Source organism: Lygodium microphyllum, chromosome 6 (genome assembly GCF_053477565.2).
Source record: "Lygodium microphyllum isolate KBCC chromosome 6, Lygodium_microphyllum_v1.1.10, whole genome shotgun sequence".
NCBI lineage: Eukaryota > Viridiplantae > Streptophyta > Polypodiopsida > Schizaeales > Lygodiaceae > Lygodium > Lygodium microphyllum.
This window is the reverse complement of record NC_141140.1, coordinates 9,470,323-9,487,947: the sequence shown is the minus strand read 5'-3', so window position 1 is coordinate 9,487,947 and position 17,625 is coordinate 9,470,323. Positions and strand designations below refer to the sequence as shown.

The following is a 17,625-nucleotide window of genomic DNA, read 5'->3' as shown; positions in this document are numbered from 1 at the left end:
TGCTAGGAATCAAATCTATCTTATGGTCTTCTAGACGTGAAGGAGGTAAACCTGGTGGTAGGTCTTCTGCAAAACAATCCTTAAAATATGCAAGAAATTCTTTATGCCTAGGGTGCATATGATTTTCCTTTACTTGCAATTCATTCACCCAAATGAGATAGGATTTACTACTCTTGTGTAATGCACGTTTAGCTTGAGTATGCGAAAGCAGTGGAAAAACACTAGATGCATGCATACCATATAATGTAATAGATTTTCCTTGAAAATTAATATTCATTGTGTGTGTAGAATAATCTATATCTGGGTTATGCTGGTGACGCCAAGGCATACCTAAAATAATGTCACTCGACTATAATGGAACAACTAAGAAATTTCTTCTTTCAGTGTATTGGCCAATTTGAATCTCTAAGTCTTGCACTTCCTGTGTACCATTATACCTAGTGCCTAAAAATGCAGCTTTGATGCGATAATGCGTAGGTACAGTCTGTAATTTCAATTCTTTTACCAATTTTGCTGAAATAAAATCATGAGTACTACCGTCATCATGCAAAATAGTCTTTTCCTTTCCATGCACCAAACATTTCATAGTCAATAATGAATGTGGAGTAGGCATACCTGGTAAAGTATCGGAAGTAGTAGTAGTGTCGTCCTCATCTTCAGTGAAATCAGGCATATCCTCATGTTCGTCTTCGTCCATGGCTCCAAGATAGTTGATATGAGCTGGTGGCTTCTTTGAATGACAATTTGCTGCTAAATGTCCAGGCTAGTGGCATTTATAGCATACTATTGGCTTGGCTTTTGTTACATTGTTTGCAATTGCGAGAAGTCTAGGTACATTTGGATTTGGCTGTGGAATAGGCTTAGGATTTTGATTGACATTGGATGGTAATGCAGGTGGTTTTGTCCAATTCTTGCGGAAAGATGATGAAGAGAAATGACCTGGATTAAATCTTCTAAAATTGGAATTGAATTGTTTAGATCCATAATTACCATTGGCTTGGAATTGCTGTGGTCGTCTGTCTCTACCTCGTAGCTTATCTTCAGTGTCGTGAGCTAGTGAAATAGCGTCTTCAAGAGTAGTAGGCTTGAACATGTTAACTTCAGCGTAGTAATGCCCAAGGAGTCCAGACATATACTTCCGCTTATGTGTCGCCTCTGGTACGTCTTCAAGCATGCGTAGCTGGAGGAGTGCATTCCAAAAACGCTCTGTATACTGAGGAATAGGCTCATGATCCCGTTGCTGGAGTAGATCCCATTGCTTAATAGCCTTCTCATGAAATTGCGGTGGAAGGAAATTCTGCATGAACTTCTTCTTGAAATCTTCCCGAGTAGCAGGACATTCTATGCTCTTGCATACTACAGTCCACCAAAGTGATGCTCTGTCTGCTAAATGATTAGTAACACACTTGATTTTATCTTTTTTTGGATAGGTTTCCTCATGGAAATAGTCATCAAACTGACTAATGAATGCTATAACAGTCTTTCCTTCTCGTATGCCATTGAAAGTACGAAATTTGAAACTTCGTTTACTTATCTTTGATTCCTTGCGAATGGTTTGAGCTTCAAGAGTGGCGTCGATGGTACGTCGAATCAGATCTTCAGCTTGAGGTTCTTCTTTGTCGGTAGACGCTCTTTGTAATTTTACTAGTTGCGCTTGCAATGCTTGCCTAGTTCTTCGTTCTTCTTCCAATTGCATCATGATTAAGTCCAGCTTTTGCTCCATCGTAGGTTCAGGTAGGTCGTCTTCAGCCATAAGATCATCCATATGTGGTTTCGTTATCCTGTAAAACTCAAAAGACCTTTCTCACTCAAAATCAAGTTAGCGGGATGAGCGTAGCTCAAGTTCGCGGTTACAAGGCTTATGTGTTTTGGGATATATCTTTCTCAATCTTCAGAAAATCTACGATTTTTCCTTCTTCGTATGCGAAATATGCTTCAGCAAACCTGCGTATAGGTAGAGTACCTTCCAACGAACAACTTTGCAGTTCGGAGTTTCTGCGCAGGAACAATCCTTCTAGGAGTTTTGAGCACAAGTCAGTTCTGACTCCAGTTGACTAGTCTGACTTGCAGAGTTGCAGACTTATGCGACTTGCATAGTTGCAGACTTGCAGAACTTAGCCGACTTAGTGAACTTGCAGAACTTGATCACAGATTACTTGCAGAACTTGATTTCTGAGGTGCGTGACTTGGAGTTGTTGACCAGAGGTGACTTGCAGAGTTAAGCTTAGTTTGATTAAGCTTAATAGCTTAAGCTTAGTTTGATTAAGCTTAATAGCTTAAGCTTAGTGGGGGGGGGGAGCTTATGGCAGAAAACGTCGAATTCGTGGGGGGGGGGGGAGGGGCCGTTTTTTGCCGTCGCGAGATTTTCGGGCATCTTCTGGAGCTTCACGATTCAATTCGAAGATTTTATGCTTCACTTAGAGTCTCTAAGCTTTAAAGCTTGAAGCTTGAAAATATAGATTTGATGACTTATCTCTCTAGTTATCCACGACTTGATGATGGAGAGGAAGGAGTGGTCCTCTGCCTGGATAGCCCGGTCCTTCGCGATCTGATGACAGAAACAGGGGTTCTTGATCGCCAGAAGTCTGCTTGTATCGACGGTTCGCGACGAGATTGACCGTAGAGCCCGATCGTTCTAGGAGCTCCGCCTTCGCACGAGATGGGTAGCGATTGGAAGCTCTTGATCTCAGCTTCGCTCTGATACCACTGGTGCGCAGATCGGTCGCTGTATGCTCACGTAGTGAATCTCGGAAGGTCCCCAAGAACAATGAACTCTACTTTTTGCACAAGTTACAATGTAAAAAGCATGAACGACAAGAGCAAGAGACCAATTGGGTTCAATCTCCCCCCATGCCTTGTGTGAGCACTTCACAAAGCATGTATTTTATGTATATTTCTTCTTCATGCTCAATAATAGCCCAATTTACAAAAATATATCAAGCTTTTAGCTTTTGAGTTTGCTTTTACAAAAATAGGAGATAAAGCTAATGGACGGTGCCCATAGAGTCTGGCACGCCCAATACAATGTCCAAATAGAAATAACGTATCCGTGCGCATAGGCGCATACAAAATAATAATAAATAATCGATGCCTCAATAGACATGACAAAATATAGGCGTGGCGCCTATCAAAATATAATCCATAGATCGGATACTCGCTAGACTCCAATGCTTTCCTCCGCCACTGCTGCTATCTCTACACATCAACTGAAGCATTCACAATCGTTAGTAAAATAATACAATTAAACCGACAAAAGTGAATACCTAGCAGTCTTCAGCTACATAAATAAATCAACTGGTTAGAAATAAATCCTAACCTTAATTTATTACGAGTGCGCACTCTAAACTCATAAACGTTTATTAATTTAATATGTATTTTGCGGAATCACCCGCTATGGAATCACCCATGTACACACTAAATTAATGAAACGCCCAAAAAGGACAGGCGTCCCCATCAACTTCTCGCACAAAGAATCCACTTTGTGTATGAGCCCCGGTCATCAAAGTTTACGGAATCCACCGTAAAACCTCACGGAATCCACCGTGGCATGGAATCCACCGTGAAATATGCCTCCTGGCATCATAAGTTGATGGGGACGCCGGTCCTTTTCGGGCGTTTCATTAATTTAGTGCGTACATGGGTGATTCCATAGTGGGTGATATTAAATTAATAAACGTTTATGAGTTTAGAGTGCGTACTCATAATAAATTAAGGTTAGGATTTATTCCTAACCAGTTGATTTATTTATGTAGCTGAAGACTGCTAGGTATTCACTTTGGTCGGTTTAATTGTATTATTTTACTAACGATTGTGAATGCTTCAGTTGATGTGTAGAGATAGTAGCAGTGGCGGAGGAAAGCATTGGAGTCTAGCGAGTATTCGATCTATGGATTATATTTTGATAGGCGCCACGCCTATATTTTGTCATGTCTATTGAGGCATCGATTATTTATTATTATTTTGTATGTGCCTATGCGCACGGATATGTTATTTCTATTTGGACATTGTATTGGGCGTGCCAGACTCTATGGGCACCGTCCATTAGCTTTATCTCCTATTTTTGTAAAAGCAAACTCAAAAGCTAAAAGCTTGATATATTTTTGTAAATTGGGCTATTATTGAGCATGAAGAAGAAATATACATAAAATACATGCTTTGTGAAGCGCTCACACAAGGCATGGGGGGAGATTGAACCCAATTGGTCTCTTGCTCTTGTCGTTCATGCTTTTTACATTGTAACTTGTGCAAAAAGTAGAGTTCATTGTTCTTGGGGACCTTCCAGGATTCACTATGTGAGCATACAGCGACCGATCTGCGCACGAGAGAGAGAGAGAGAGAGAGAGAGAGAGAGAGAGAGAGAGAGAGAGAGAGAGAGAGAGAGAGAGAGAGAGAGAGAGAGAGATGAAGCATCAGTTTTAGGCTAACATATAGAAGATTACATCATTGGGCTAAGATGTAGAAGGCCACACCAAAAATGTAATCATTATGTGTGCAACATAAGATCATTTTCTTTTTATATATTTTCTCATTTTGCAACATAAGATCATTTTCTCTTTATCTTTTCTCATTTTTTATGAAAGTAAAAGTATTTGTTATCTACAATTTTAACCATTTTTGTTTATAATTTTAAGATTTTTGTGAGAACTAAATAAGAATAGAGTGCTTGCTTTTTCTTTGCTCTAGCTCTCTCTCTTACTCCTTGGCAAGTGTTTGAAGTAGGTATTTAAGAGCTAGGTACATAGGCCGCTAAGCTTAAAATCGCCATGTTTGAGGTTTGATCGCCCATCTAGTTGGAATAGGTTCTCAATTATGGCAAAAGTCCATAGTCCCCACCACTAACAATCTAAAGTAGTGTTGTGCTTCAACCCATCCTTCTTTTCTACCCTTTTCTCTAGGTCTCTTCTCCAACATACTCCAAGATCATGCATGCCTACCTATATTGCTAGCCACCATCTCTTCTAACTCAGGATGTGTAGATAGTAATCAATGATGTGAAGTACCGGTTCATTTACATACAGTGTGTTAGGAAACAAATTTGGATTAGCTAGGTGAGCCACAAGTAGAGGGTAGCCACCTGCATGTTTTGGTGCTCCTCAATGATCAAGTCCGTGACATAACTAGTATAGCATTGATGATCATTATCTACTACAATAGATAGGATGGCCTGGTGTTAGTGTCGTGCTCCTTATCTCACATTGCATCAACTCTCTCTTAATTTGGGTGGTCATAACTTGCCTCATGGATCTCCTCCTCCTCGAAGGCTATGATTAATGTCAATTCAAGGCTTCGTGCAAGTAGAAGTGAAGGAAGCTATGATGACAACAACAAACTATGTAGACTACAATGCTGATGGTAGGCACATCTATTACAACAAGACTATGTAGTATGGTTAGATGTATTGGATGAGGGTGGGACAATGTTAGCAAATTTACACAAAGAAAACCTTATGGTAGTAGTTGAAAGTAGTGATGCCAATAAGATGGAGTATGATGGGGCTAAAGCATGGGAAGGCTAAGCACTAATTGTAGGAGGACAATAATGGAAAGTTGGGTGGTAGCTAGGAGGTCAAGCAAGCACAGGAGAGGGTTGATCAACAATAGATGGACCATGTATTGAAATTAAGCATTGCTAGGGAGGAAAGTGGTCAAGACAAGCTGAGATGTCATTGATCTCAAATAGCATGATCTAGATGATCAAACAAACCTCACAAGTCCTCAATGGAAGTAGCTTGCTCTTTTACACATCCCTTATTCCCCTTTGCCAAGATTAGCCCCTCCATACATGTCTCATTCTCTATAGATCCCTTTAAACATGCCTCCTTTCCCACTAAGGAGGTTATTGTGGTGATGGCAAACAACAAGTGCAATTAGTAGAGGGAGTCCAAGCAATCATTGTACTAGATAGGCAATCGGTGTTTAGGAGTGAGGCGGAAAGCAAGGATATCGAGATCAAGGAGGATTGGAATGCATGGAGGGGGGTGGCGAGGCAAGGAAGGGGACAAAGGGTCCTTTGGTGCATATGCCATCACCATGGAAGTGGAGGATATGGGGTGCCTTGTTGCTACTATTATTGTGTAGGCCTTTAGGATGAGGATGCTAGCCTAGGTGCCCTTCAAGGGGTTGATAGGGATATCTTACGAGTTGATACAATGGTTGAAGTGCCCTTACAATCTTTCATAAGGTTAGAATCTACCTCCTTTGTTTTTTTTGAAAATGACTAATAAAGAAAAGTAAAGAAAAGGAAAGAAAATTGCACATCTTCTTGAAAGACAAGGAAATAGCACATTCCCCTATAACAACAAATAGACTTGTGCCAGCTCTTTGATATGTTGCTTACATATTCATGTGCTTTTTATGTTATTGCTATGCTTTTATGAACTTATACATTAATTCTTAACTAAAAAGATAGTGAAATATCAAAGCCACCGCATCTCAAAATTAGACCAATCAACTTTTTGGTTTTTGGTTTTATGTTTTATAAGGTACTCTTCATCAATACGACCTGATAGACTATATGATAATAGATTTCTAGCTAAATCTAGTTAGCTTTAAATACTTGTGAGTGGTATTCACCATGAGTTGAATCTATTACCTTCATTTGATTGTAAGTACTTTTTAAACTACTCAAACCTTAAAAAAAACATTTTCTATTCAATTGCTATTTTCAAGCAATGGAAAGCAAACCAAACTTTACCAAAATATTCAAGAACAAAGACTTGGACAAAAGCCAAATATTACTGGCACCATAGGTCTACCCAGTTAATTTAAAGGTTTTATTGGACATTTTTCCAATTTCGTGCTAAGGACTCAGGAGAAATGTGGGTCAAAGTGAACACGACGAAGATGACGTGCCAAGATCATGGGCAAATGCGAGCTGCAGCGGCGTCCAGCCCACACCTTTGAGTCAAGCAATGTGAAAGGAGGTCAGAAGTTCGAACATCTTCTCAAGGTCACTCATTTTCGCGCGTGTTCTCCTCTCTCTCTCTCTCTCTCTCTCTCTCTCTCTCTCTTGCGCGGAGATGCAGCAGCACATCACAAAGTTGCGCGGCTCTGGACTTTCATGGAGATGCAGCGGCTCTCATTGCAAACCTGCGAAGGTCGCTGCGTACTAACGCGAACTATTTATTTCTTCCGGGTGCGCCGTAGATAAGGTCAAGGTTTTCCCTGCAGTATGTAATTCGTGTATGATTATTCGTCTCAAGGGCTCAAGTTTTCGCACAACAGTGCCGTTTCGGTGACGCAGAACTAACTCCGAGCGCATAGTTGATGATTTCAGGTTCTGTTCACATATGGATAGGCATTCGATGACGTTTTAGAGCTGCATGAGCATGATGTCTGAACATATTACGGAAATCCTTTCGTTTGTGTTGGATAACTTGCAAGTGGTAAGGGAACTTAAGGTTTTTCCTTAATGGCTATTGCGAATTCCATTCCTTTTTTTAGTACTCCTTGTTATGGTTTATGCTTTTACAATGGTACCATGGCATGGCGAATCATCATTCAAAAATTAGTCCTAGTTTGATTGGGTTAAGAATTGGTTTAGTTCAGCTTAAGATCACAGTTTTGCCTAAACTTTCTCTTTCTTCTTCAAGCAAAATCTTGGCAGGAACAAAAGGGCAATGCTCTTGTGCATGCTATTGTGCACTTCTTACCACTACTAGAAAGATTTTGCACATTGCCAAGACTTTTTGAAACACATTACAGCTATGGAGTCTTTGTGAAGCTCTCGTGCTGCTCAAAAGCTAGCATGGGATTTGCAGAAACGTGATGGCAACCCAAGGGCTAAACACAATAAACCATATCATATAGGGCAAAATCATGGCATGAGTTGTAAAACTTTTTTGGAGCAATCACACCAAGTGACCAAATGTCAGAAGATAGATGGATAGATGCAACGAATTAGGGTTGTATATTAGCATGACCTTGTAGGCAATTGTGATCATGGAGACTAGACCTTCTAGATAGCGTAAACCTACGTGCGTGCACACACACACACACACACACACACACACACACACACAAGTTTTAGTCAACATGGTTCATGACTCGTTCACTGTCGACTTGTCTACTATTTTGCTCAACCATGACTAGTTCACAGGGGCTTTGTCTAGGCTTCTATAGACCCATGACTAGCTCATAGAATCAATATAGAATAATGCAGACCTGTGACCACAATAGCCAAGACATGATTTTGTAGACCTTGCAAAGATGACTACTTGGCCACACAAATAGACTTGAAGGGTTAGCCACCTGCAACAAGTGTGCAAGGATTGTAGATAGGTAGTGACTTGCGAGAGAGAGAGAGAGAGAGAGAGAGAGAGAGAGAGAGAGAGAGAGAGAGAGAGAGAGAGAGAGAGAGAGAGAGAGAGAGAGAGAGAGAGAGAGAGAGAGAGAGAGAGAGAGAGAGAGAGAGAGAGAGAGTCTTAAAGTTGGTGTGCTTTGGGGTTGATATGGGCAAGTGCGTAGCATTAAACCTACAATCAATCGGGTTCAATTTGCATATGGCATACTCGGTTAGGGCATATCGTGAGAAGTAGATGATGTAAACCTCTTGTAACATCGATGTGGATTTCCTTTGTTAGCACATAGGTGGGGTTGGAAAAAAGGACATTGTGAATTTAGATGTGAAATCTTGAGCTGAGGACATGCATGAGGATGTAGAAGGAGATGAAATAGGTAAGCACCACAAGTTAGTGGTTGATTCGATGGGCACGAGCACTTCGGAGTTCACACAATTGGGTACATGTTTCCCCACAGGAGAAGGGTGACACGCTCTAGTATATGGTAGCTCATCCTAATAGCTTGATAAGTGAGTATGCTCATGCAAATGAAGGCAAGGCATTTGCTTCACCACATGGTGAGCATGTGTTGTGGTTGGATATTGTGTTGTAGCAAATTGCAGCCTTCCATGAGTGGGCTGCCATCTTCTAATTTATAGATTGAATTCCCCTCATTGCTAGTATTTGGGCATAACATGAGACATTGCTTTTACCTCACGATTTGTGTAAGGAAGTTGATAGTGGAAAGGAGCAGGTTCCTCTAGTTGAGGAGATTTATGATGGGCGGAAAGGATTCTTTGAAGTTCTCTTTTGCACCTCAAAAGTTCATGCTCAAATAATGCAAAACATCCCTTTGTTTTTGGATGGTTAGTTAGTTCATGTTGTCTCATGGAGGCCCATGGAGGAATTTCAAGACGTTCTAAGGCAAGCATGTCCCATTTGGATGGAAGTTGTAAACTTCCCTTTTCATCTCTAGCTTCTTCTTGCAATAGGTTTTGGTGGAGCCTTGCTTGGAATCTTGTAATACAAATAGAGCTTGTTGTCATGGGATACAAAGCATTTAATCATGATCCTAAGGTATCACAATATTATGTGGATCTTGAAGTTGAGATGCATATGCAAGTGCATGAGCCTTAATCTTTGTTGAGCAGCAATATATATTGCCTCTTGTGTGTACTAGCGGCAATAGGAATAAGGATTTGCATGATGGTAGGCTTGAGGGTGAGCGTCATCCAGTAGCAAACAATATAGAATGTGGAATACCATTTTTGTTGGTAATTGGGATGTTTTTTGTGTAGTGGAACACAAGCAACACTCAATGGTTGGATCCATTTATGTATATAAGGATGGCCTTGAGTTCCGTTCCTACATCCGCAAGGTCAATTACTTTTTTGGGGGGGGGGGGGAAGGGAGATTTGAACTCAACTTAGTAGGTTGATAAAACAAGTGGCTTACCACTAGGATAGGAGAGAGAGAGAGAGAGAGAGAGAGAGAGAGAGAGAGAGAGAGAGAGTAGCATCTATGGGGAAAGAAAACGGTCCACGAGATAAAACTATGCGTAACAATAATAGTCATTGGATATTCTAGTGTGATGTGTTAAATAGTAATCAGTGATGTGTAGTGCAAAGCGAAATGTAGAGTGATATATAATAAAATGCCCATATAGAGATACAACAAAAAAAAGGAGGGTGGGTGGGTGGCTAGAGCATTACATGACTAGATATGTGATTATGCAATGATACGATATCCCCATGTGGCGTCATTCTATCTAGCTCCATCTGGTTGGGATTGATTGGTATAGTATGCCATATATCCTTGATGCGAGAGAGTAATGATAACATCTAGGGTCCATAGCTCTCTCATGTGTTGCTCGTATCGTTGGTGGATCTCCATCATTACTTTTTGGGGTAGTCCTTGTGTTTGCTACCCTTGCACCCTTAGTTTACATGCAACTTTGATCTCCTCAGCTCTTTGGATTGTCACCCCTCTCTATGTGCATATTGTATGTGTGGTTAGTGTTTGGAAAAAATAAGTGAGTTGCTATTGTTTGCCCCCTCTCAGCTCTATGCTCGACTAGAGAAGTGATGTTTAGGGCCTCTAGATGTCAAGTAGGAATTGGCCTAGGCATTGTTGATTTGGGGACTCCATGAGTAGTTTCAAGGAAGGGTCACCTTTGAATATAGTAAGGTATCTCGATTGAGTACTATAGGCCTTGCATCTACAAATGTAGTACTCCTTACTCTCCACTTGTCAACTTAATTTGCAAATCCTCTTTGCTCCAGGGATGCTAGTTGCTTTCCTTGTGTTGATCTTGAGTTGATGAGAGGAGACCTCGAGCTTTGATGGCAACTCGCATCTTGTGTGGCATGAATATGTCCAAGTATCTAGGTCTCTTAACAAAACCATTTGTCGTGGTCCTCATGAAGTGGTCCCTATAGTATGACATCTTTGGTGGGAGGGGCTATTGGGGCGAGATCCATGTATATTGAATGTGCATTTGATAGATCTTGCCGTATAACCAAGTTCGTCTTAGTGCAAGAGAGGTGTATGGAAGGGGAGTCATGGTCATACTGGAAGGGGGGGAGAGGGAGGTGGTTCATTTTGATCCCATATCTTGCAAGCCATTGTTCTACTTGTGTATACCATGAGCGCTCACGATGTCTTACTTGTGCTAGTTGTCTCAAAGACTCGAAAGCTCTTCTTGGCAATTTGTCTGGGTGCATACCTTGTACTTTGTGTATAAAGCTAATGGTCTAGAAAAGGGTCTCCACCATCATAGTGGGTGTTGCGAGCTTTGCTCTAAGAATCTCATGTGGTATTGATGGTTTGCTACAAATCATCCGTGAGATATTAAAAATGAGAATGCTAAAGTTTGAAAATTTGAAAGAGATATATACAAGGTGTAGAGACATACCTTGATGTATAAACACAAATACAAGTGTATGACAAGGCATAAACAAAACAAAACAAAGTTAGGGTTATGATAAGTTAGAGACAATGAACATAGTGAATATCATAAATGAATGAATCTGTATAATAGAATGCTCATGTAGCAAACACATTATGTAGTGAATGAATATTGTATCCCAAACTTGTGTCTCGAGGACCAGGGTGAGGTAATGAGTTAGAGAGTGTGTTGTAGTCTTGATGGATCCCAAAATGCAGCAAGGCAGCCTCCAAGTTGTCTGGGAGTAGAAAATGTAGTAGTAGATGCAGCAAGAGGATGCAGATGTGGCAATCCGTACAATAGCAATTGAGCAAATGCAGCATGTAGATAGGCTGCTAGGCTGAAATGCAGCCTTTGGAGATGGTGATAGTTGGCAGCAGCAAACAAAGGGTGTAAGCAGCGTTAGAGGGCTGGATGGATGGAGACAATGTCGGGCAGCCTTGATTGAGATGTCATTCGCAAATGGTGTGTGGGTAGCAAAGCTAGATCACATGAAACTTGTAAAAATGAGATTGGCTGAATGGGAGGGCATGCTATCTATTCATGAAAGTTTGGGGCCTCCCAAATTAGGGTTTACATGTGAGACAATGAAACTCTCTTGAACCGTTCTTGGTTTAAAAGAATGGTTAAAAATTCATTTATTAACTTGAGTTTTGGGGTTGATTAATTAAAGCAATGGTAATTTAGCTCGATGTTCCCTCTCAAGCCCAAAACTAGAACCCCAAAGAGATTGTAAACAAGCCCAAGCCCTTTTTCTTTTTTTTTCTCTAAGCCGTTCCATCTCAAAGTAGCTAGGGCATTGGGCAAAAGATACATACCAGTTGCTTAGTGATCTACTAAGACTACAGAGGCGATTGGTATCTTACCAATGGAGCGAAGTGGTCACCCAAAGAGAATAGAGCGTTGGATTGCAAAGGTAAATGGAAATACAATGGATTATACTTTTCTTCCCCCTAAGGAGGGTTTTGTTTTGTTTTTCAAAAGATTTAGCATTGAGTGAATGTTTTCAAAAAGTTTTTGGTCAATTGAGTAACAGTGCCTTAAGGGAAGATAGGGATGGTCAGCCCTAAGACCTTCTCAAAACAAACCAACCTATCCCAACCACTATTGGGTGTCAATGATGAAAGAAATAGGCTAAGTAGGGGAAGCATCTATGGGGGGATATGTGGAGAGGCAAAAAGAAGTGTGAAAAGTAAGCTAGACAAGCTAAGCAAGCAAGGGAGAATGGCTGGAGACTACCAAGTGCAATGCTACGAATATGGTAGATCTAGAGTCGACCATTTCAAAGTCTAAAAAGAGATAAATATGTACAAATGCATGGTAACAAGAACATAATGTCGATGCACTAGAGCTATGCAAGAGGCAATGCAAGTGTGGTTATGCTTATGCGAAATGCTATGCAACGATCCCAATTGGACAAAATGATTGAATCAAAAAATTGTAAAGAACACAGACTACCTCGATTGTAGGGGCTTGGGAGATGATATGTTTGAGACAAGGGTCACATGATTAGTAGCTCCATTGCCCACAATCCAAGTGTTAGAATTTGCCAATCCTATGGGCAGTGCCCAATGTTTGTCTTTAGTTCTTTTTCAGTTCTTAGTGTGAACACAACTAAAGTTATAAGTTATGTCACCACTCTTAGGGTTAGAGTTAGAGTCGGTTAACTCTAGTTGAGTTAGAGCTAAGTCTATCTTAGACCTATCTTGTACCTTTCATTTTCATTCTTTCAGTTCAGGAAGTACAATTTACTCTTTTGCTTTAGCACACTCACATTGTCTCTCTTTTCTCTCCTCCATAGCCGGCTGTCATTTTCTAACATTTGGTATCAGACCAGGTTCTATGTATAGATTCAGTTCAGCCACTGTCAACCGGTGCCACCCCACCTAAGGTCTTGTTGTTGTCAGCCAGCACTCTGCCCGAGGAAGAGAAGGACAAGCTGCTGTTATATTTAGCCAGCACGCAGTCCTATGCGCAGTCATATGCAGTCCCATACGCAGCCCGCATGCAGCTTGAGAAGCTACTGTTTTGGAGGAGCTGCTGTTGTTTTCACATATGCCCCTTATTTTCTCGCCTCTATCTGCCATATTCTCAGCCTTGCTTGTGATTTTCTGCAAACCCTAGAAATTGCAAAAACCCTAATTTTCATAATTTTTGCAGTTTTCCATCCATTTTGGCCATCTCTTTTCGAATCTCAGCTCGTGCTGTCCAAAATTTGGGGCTTTTGTTAAATTTGCTCCCAGTGTTCAAATTGACAACCAGTTCAAGGAAATTTCACAATTTTGTGACATTCTCACTGATAATTTTAGGGCGGTTGCTTGATTTGCAGTCCCATGTGTGAATCTTCATTGGAAACGCCAACATTGCACAATTTCATTGACATTTGTGCAAGAAATTTGAGGCTTTTTGTCCTAGAGGCTCTGGGTGCATCTTGAGGCAAATTCCAGTTGTTGTTTGCTGTTGGCATGCACCTGGAGGTGACTTACTGCAGCAATTCAAGTTGTAAGGTACAAATTTCTTCAATGTCTTTGAATTTCCAAGAAGAAATTTGGGGCTTTTGCCTCACACGCATTCCGAGGCAGCAAACAAGTGGTATATCAATATTTAATTGTTGTAATAGTTAGATTGAGCAAATGTTTTTTTGAAAAAATTCAGTAAATTTTGGCAAGAATCAGCATTGAGTTATTGTAATTTGTACTTTTGAGGGCATGCATTACAAGGCAGGTATGGTACAATAGTGCTTTGTTGTTATTTCTTGATCGAGTGTTGATTTGGGTCAAATTGGGCACACTTTGGTATTTGTGTGATAGTTTGGTACTTGTTGCATAATCTCGAGGGGATTTTTGGTACTTTGAGGAGTACAATCTATACTTCAGCAGAGAAGTATTTGGATGTAGATTTTTGTCCATTAGTGATAGCATGGCATGTCAAGGGACTAATGATCAGAGCAACATCCTTGGTGTCCTCACTTAGAATGAGAAACTTGATGGATCAAACTACCCGTTGTGGAGTTTTATGGTTTACAACCTTCTTGTAGCGAAGGACTTGTAGGACTATGTTATAGGTGATTTGTAGCAATTAGGAGGTCTTGCACCTCAAACACCTTAGCATTACGCTAGAGAACTGATTGTTGGTGTTGTTGCCCCTTCTTCCCCTACTGCGGATCAGAGGAGATGGGACTCAAAAGATGCACATGCACTTTCTTTGATTGCCTTGTCAGTGAAAAGATCGATCATTCCACACATCCAGTCTTGTAAGACCTCAAAATCAACATGGGATGTACGTGAGCGTATGTTTGCAGTACGTAACAAGGCCAGAATATCTTATCTTCGTAGAGAGTTAGCCAATGTGAATATGGATGAGGGTGATAGATAGATCACCTTATTCACATATAGGATTTGCATGAGCAGCTACTCAATGTGGATGAAATCATTAAGAATGTTGAATTGGTAAACATTACACTGAACTCTCTTTCAGAGCCGTATCTTGGTTTCCACACCTCTTTGATGATGTCTTTGAGGGGGGGGGTAGTAGCTTGTTATATTTGTGGAGTTGGAAGGCCTCTTGTTGCAAGAGGAATAGACTTGGAAGAATGTTGTATTGTGTTTAGGAGATGCCGCTATGCTTTTCAAGTTCAAAGGCAAAGGAAAAGTCAAGAAAAATGAAAAAATCAGCAAAAGGGTGATGCTGGACAGCCATCAAATAAGGCTGTCCAAGACATAGAAAAGTCTAAAAAAAAATGGAGAAATGTCATTATTGCAAGAAACCAGGTCACTGTATTGATGAATGCCGTAAGAAATTAGCCAAAGAGAAGAAAAAGAACTCCGGTTTGGTTGTCCAGGAGACATCAGCCAACATATCTACTGATGGTGATGCTTCAACCAACTTTGTGGAGGAGGACTATGTCAGAAGTGGAGCAGCAATGGAAGCGTAAACATACGCTATAATAAACTTTTGAAACACAAGACAAAAGAGAAAGGGAAAGAAAGAACACTGAAGAACATAATATAGATGAGAACTCAGATGTATACTCGGAAAATGGAATTTATATATGCAACATGAGACAATCGCATACAACAGTAAGTCATTGGTTTTATGGGCTCCGGCACTGGCTCCTCTCCTCAGCAAAAGATCCACAAGTGATGATGAGTGATTGATTGTGACTGAGGAAAAAGAGCCCAAATGTCCTCAATACGATTAGATCGGCTAGCATTTAATGCTGGTCGGTCAGCAATAAATGTACAATATGACCATAAAATGACAAATAAAAATGCCTAAATATCCTAAATAATGTCCCTAGCCTTTGCATACACAGACTCACACATGAGCTGACATATGTGCTAACATCCTCTCTAGATCATGGGTGATCTGATACAATATAAGGGTACAATGATAATGATTCATAAACCATATAACATAGAACCACCAAGTAGAACCATGGATACCTAAGAAGTGGGTGATCAAGCCACCACCAAGGTGCCTTGGAGAGAACCTGATGTTGATGTCAATTATACCAGCTCTTGAAAATAGAGAACCTGATGCATGCACAGACTCACACATGAGCTGACATATGTGCTAACATCCTCTCTAGATCATGGGTGATCTGATACAATATAAGGGTACAATGATAATGATTCATAAACCATATAACATAGAACCACCAAGTAGAACCATGGATACCTAAGAAGTGGGTGATCAAGCCACCACCAAGGTGCCTTGGAGAGAACCTGATGTTGATGTCAATTATACCAGCTCTTGAAAATAGAGAACCTGATGCATGCACAGACTCACACATGAGCTGACATATGTGCTAACATCCTCTCTAGATCATGGGTGATCTGATACAATATAAGGGTACAATGATAATGATTCATAAACCATATAACATAGAACCACCAAGTAGAACCATGGATACCTAAGAAGTGGGTGATCAAGCCACCACCAAGGTGCCTTGGAGAGAACCTGATGTGGATGTCAATTGTACCAGCTCTTGAAAATAGAGAAGATTATAGCATATCTTTGTCTATCCCAATGTCTCTTAGTAGCATACATGTCCATCTCGTCAAAAATGCCTCTGCAACATATGTGACCATGGATTCCCCACCGCCTTTGGCCAGACCGCCAAAGTGTCCCCTCATGTGAGCTCAAGACTAGGAGCCAAGCTTGCTCTCTGTCAAATAAACAGTCCATCATGAACCTGACTGTCAATCCTAGCTCTAGGATTTTAACCTGCCAAATGTCAATCAATGCGTCAAGGAAGTCCCTCTCTGGATCTTGTGCATTTGTATAGATATATAGAGGAGGTGCGACTGCCCCATCTCCCCACCCTATCACATTCCCTCTCTGGCATTGGAGAGTCGTGAGAGATGCCATCATCATCACGACTAGAAAGTAGTTGAGGAAGGGGCTAGCAATCCCTTTTTGCTATCCGAAGAAGCTGAGCCTTTCTGCACCTTGGACTTCTCCTGGGCCGGAGGATTGGAGTTTGAGTCAGAGACAGATGATGACTCGTCATCGGAGTCCACATCCTGCTTCGTCTTCTTCTTCTCCTCCTTGGAAGCTGCTAACTCTTTGCAGTTGACTCAAATGTATACTCAGAAAATGGAATTGATATATCCAACACGAGACAATCGCATACAATAGTGAGTCATTGGTTGCATGGGCATCGGTATTGGCTCCTCTCCTCAGCAAAAGATCCACAAGTGATGATGAGTGATTGACTGCCAGAGGAGGAAGAGCCTGAATAAATAGGACAAAAATATGTCCTCAATATGATCATGTTGGCTAGCAATAAATGCTCAATATGACCATAAAATGACATAAATAAAAATGCCTAAATATCCTAAATAATGTCCCTAGCCTTTGCATGCAGAGACTCACACATGAGTTGACATATCTGCTAATAGACTATGCATTTTTGACTTGCAGTTATGATTCTTCAATGGCTGATTTAGCATTTAATGTTGCTGAAATGCAGCAAACATGGTATTTTGATAGTGGAGCTTCAAAGCACATCACTTCTAGGAAGTGTTTGTTTTCCTCTTTGCATTCAGCCCTTGTTGGGAAGCGTATTACATGTGCGAACAACAACAGTTATGATGTTTGTGGCATTGGGATAGTCACTATCACTACTGCAGATGGTTCTGATTCATGCTTTGGATATCTTGTTTGTGCTTGGCATTACAAAGAACTTGTTTTCTATCTCTGCTTTTAACAAGCATGGCTTTCAGGTCATCTTTGAGAATGACAAATGCATTGTCAGAGACAAGGAGATGGATTATGTACTCAAGCTGTTTGGGATTCGTGTATAAGGGTTTGTTTTTGTTGGATACCTATGGTGCACAGTCTCATGATGCTGTGGCAGTCACTACTCTATTGCCCGCTATGCAGAAAGTGGAGC

General features: G+C 40.8%; 1 protein-coding gene across 6 annotated transcripts in view; it reads left to right on the top strand.

Annotated features, from left to right (window-relative positions):
- Window positions 1-6,850: 6,850 nt before the first annotated feature.
- The window catches only part of POLD3 (DNA-directed DNA polymerase), a 30,537-nt gene continuing 19,762 nt past the window's right edge, over window positions 6,851-17,625 (top strand). Inside the window, exons 1-2 of one of the 6 annotated variants that reach the window (XM_087679240.1) lie at window positions 6,851-7,150; window positions 7,276-7,384. In XM_087679240.1, coding sequence (XP_087535366.1) covers window positions 7,322-7,384 — 63 coding nt within the window. In that variant the 5' untranslated portion in view covers window positions 6,851-7,150; window positions 7,276-7,321. The remainder of the gene's footprint in view (window positions 7,151-7,275; window positions 7,385-17,625) is intronic. The other 5 variants (XM_087679236.1, XM_087679235.1, XM_087679238.1 and 2 more) reach the window with 5 other exon arrangements.